Genomic DNA, 1,755 nt, shown 5'->3' on the forward strand with positions numbered 1-1,755 from the left:
CTTTACTCTAATTTTGTCTCCTAAAAATGAAAAGAGAGAATATCCCTCAAAATTTCACAGAGAACATCAAAGTGAACTTTCAAACAAGAACATTGAAAAACAAAAAAAAAACTTATTTATAGTCTAAAATTACATATATTTGGCAATCAAATGTGTGGATAAGTTAAGATAAAATTATTATTAGTGATAAAATCTGGAGTTGGAATTTTAGAAGAAAAAGGAGATGATTTCTTGGTTGTTGAAGCTCAATTAGACAAACGCCAAATAGAATAATAAAAGTAGCATATAGCAACACCAAAACACGATTCTTAAAATCACAATTCATAGGTATTCTTATTGCATCATCATCAACCCACCACATTGCACAAGAAGGAAAATCCAGCCACCTGGGTACACCCATGTTGGTACCCAAAACACAGAATCAAACAAACAAACGAAACTGAAAGACCCGAAAGAACCACACAAACAACAACAACAAGGGTCTCACATCTCTCAAATCTCCGAAAAACACCAATAGCAATTATCAGTGTTCCCTGAAACCGAGTGACCCTGTCACCGCCACGTGCACAACCTCTTTATTTAATTATTCCAGTAACGGCAACACGTGACCGCGTTTTAGTTATTTATATATTTTATTATTATTGTTTATATTGCCAGAACCAAACCGGGCACGGATTTCCCGACCCGACCCGATAAGCTGCTCTCCCACACGCAGGGGAAGCGGCCGGTGCCGGAGCTTGCGGGAACAATCTCGCCGGAGTTTTCGAAGCGGGTGACGGTGAGGGCAGTGTTAAAGTACTCTCTCACCTGAGTAATTATCCCATCCGCGACGGTCCAGGCGTGAACCCAGGCAATGTTGCGGGCGGTGTCGCAGCCCTCGACGAGGACGGTGGAGCCGAAGGCGGCGGTGGATTGAGGAACGAATCGGAAGGTTTCGGCGGTGGAATCGCCGGTGAGCATGCGCATCAAAAACTGGTGTGAGGGGGGACCATGGAACCACCACTCGAGGTCGGCGGCGAGGATCTTGGCGACGGCGGCGGAGTCGCCGGAGCTTAGGGCGTCATACAGTGCTAGCACCAGCCGCTTGTTGCTGGAATCAGCGTCCGAAGCACTTGCCTGAGAGTTAGCCAGTTCGAGAAAAAGGTTTCGAGTTTCGGTGGAAAGAAAGACGATTCGAGAATCGGAATTAGCCAAACAATGTCTTGTTTCGTTGTTTTGAGTCTTGCAAGGGGACCGAGGAGGGGTTTATATAGGAAGGCTGCGCCGCGATGTTTGCGATCCGGTGCGGCCAATGTTTTTTGGAGTCGGTTTTGTTGGGGTACGTGTCAGAATTTTATTGGCTGTCGGGAATGATTAGTGGATGAAGTGGGAACAGCGTAGGGTTTTAATGGGTATAAATGTTGCAACGTCATGAGGTATGAGAATGGTAACAAAAGGAAGAGAGACGGTCAAGCCTACTTTTTTGACTTGGGTTTTAGTGATGTGTTTGTGTGTGCCAAAGAGTAGATGTGAGCAAGAAAAATCTTTGCTAATGTTAAATATTTCCATTTGGATATGGATTTCCAATTCCTTAAAAAAGGTTGAATTTTTTTTTTATAAATTCATGTTAAGCATCAATCATTTGAAAAAAATACTGTGTTATTATTAAAAATTAAATAAATGTTTATATTGTAATGCAAATATTTTTGTTTTTTGTATAAACATCTTGTCTTTATTTTTCCTTTACTCGCAAAAAAGTTAAAGATAACTAGTAGT

General features: G+C 41.9%; 1 protein-coding gene across 1 annotated transcript; it reads right to left on the reverse strand.

Moving 5' to 3' along the window:
* Window positions 1-305: 305 nt before the first annotated feature.
* On the reverse strand, window positions 306-1,230 carry SAG20 (senescence associated gene 20). The gene has a single exon (XM_028080430.2). The coding sequence runs from the start codon at window positions 964-966 to the stop codon at window positions 646-648; it is 321 nt and encodes a 106-aa protein (XP_027936231.2). The 5' UTR covers window positions 967-1,230; the 3' UTR covers window positions 306-645.
* Between the last annotated feature and the right edge of the window lie 525 nt (window positions 1,231-1,755).

The sequence above is a fragment of the Vigna unguiculata genome, chromosome 1 (genome assembly GCF_037176805.1).
Source record: "Vigna unguiculata cultivar grain cowpea cultivar isolate G323 ecotype 2 chromosome 1, ASM3717680v1, whole genome shotgun sequence".
In the NCBI taxonomy this organism is placed as follows: Eukaryota; Viridiplantae; Streptophyta; class Magnoliopsida; order Fabales; family Fabaceae; genus Vigna; species Vigna unguiculata.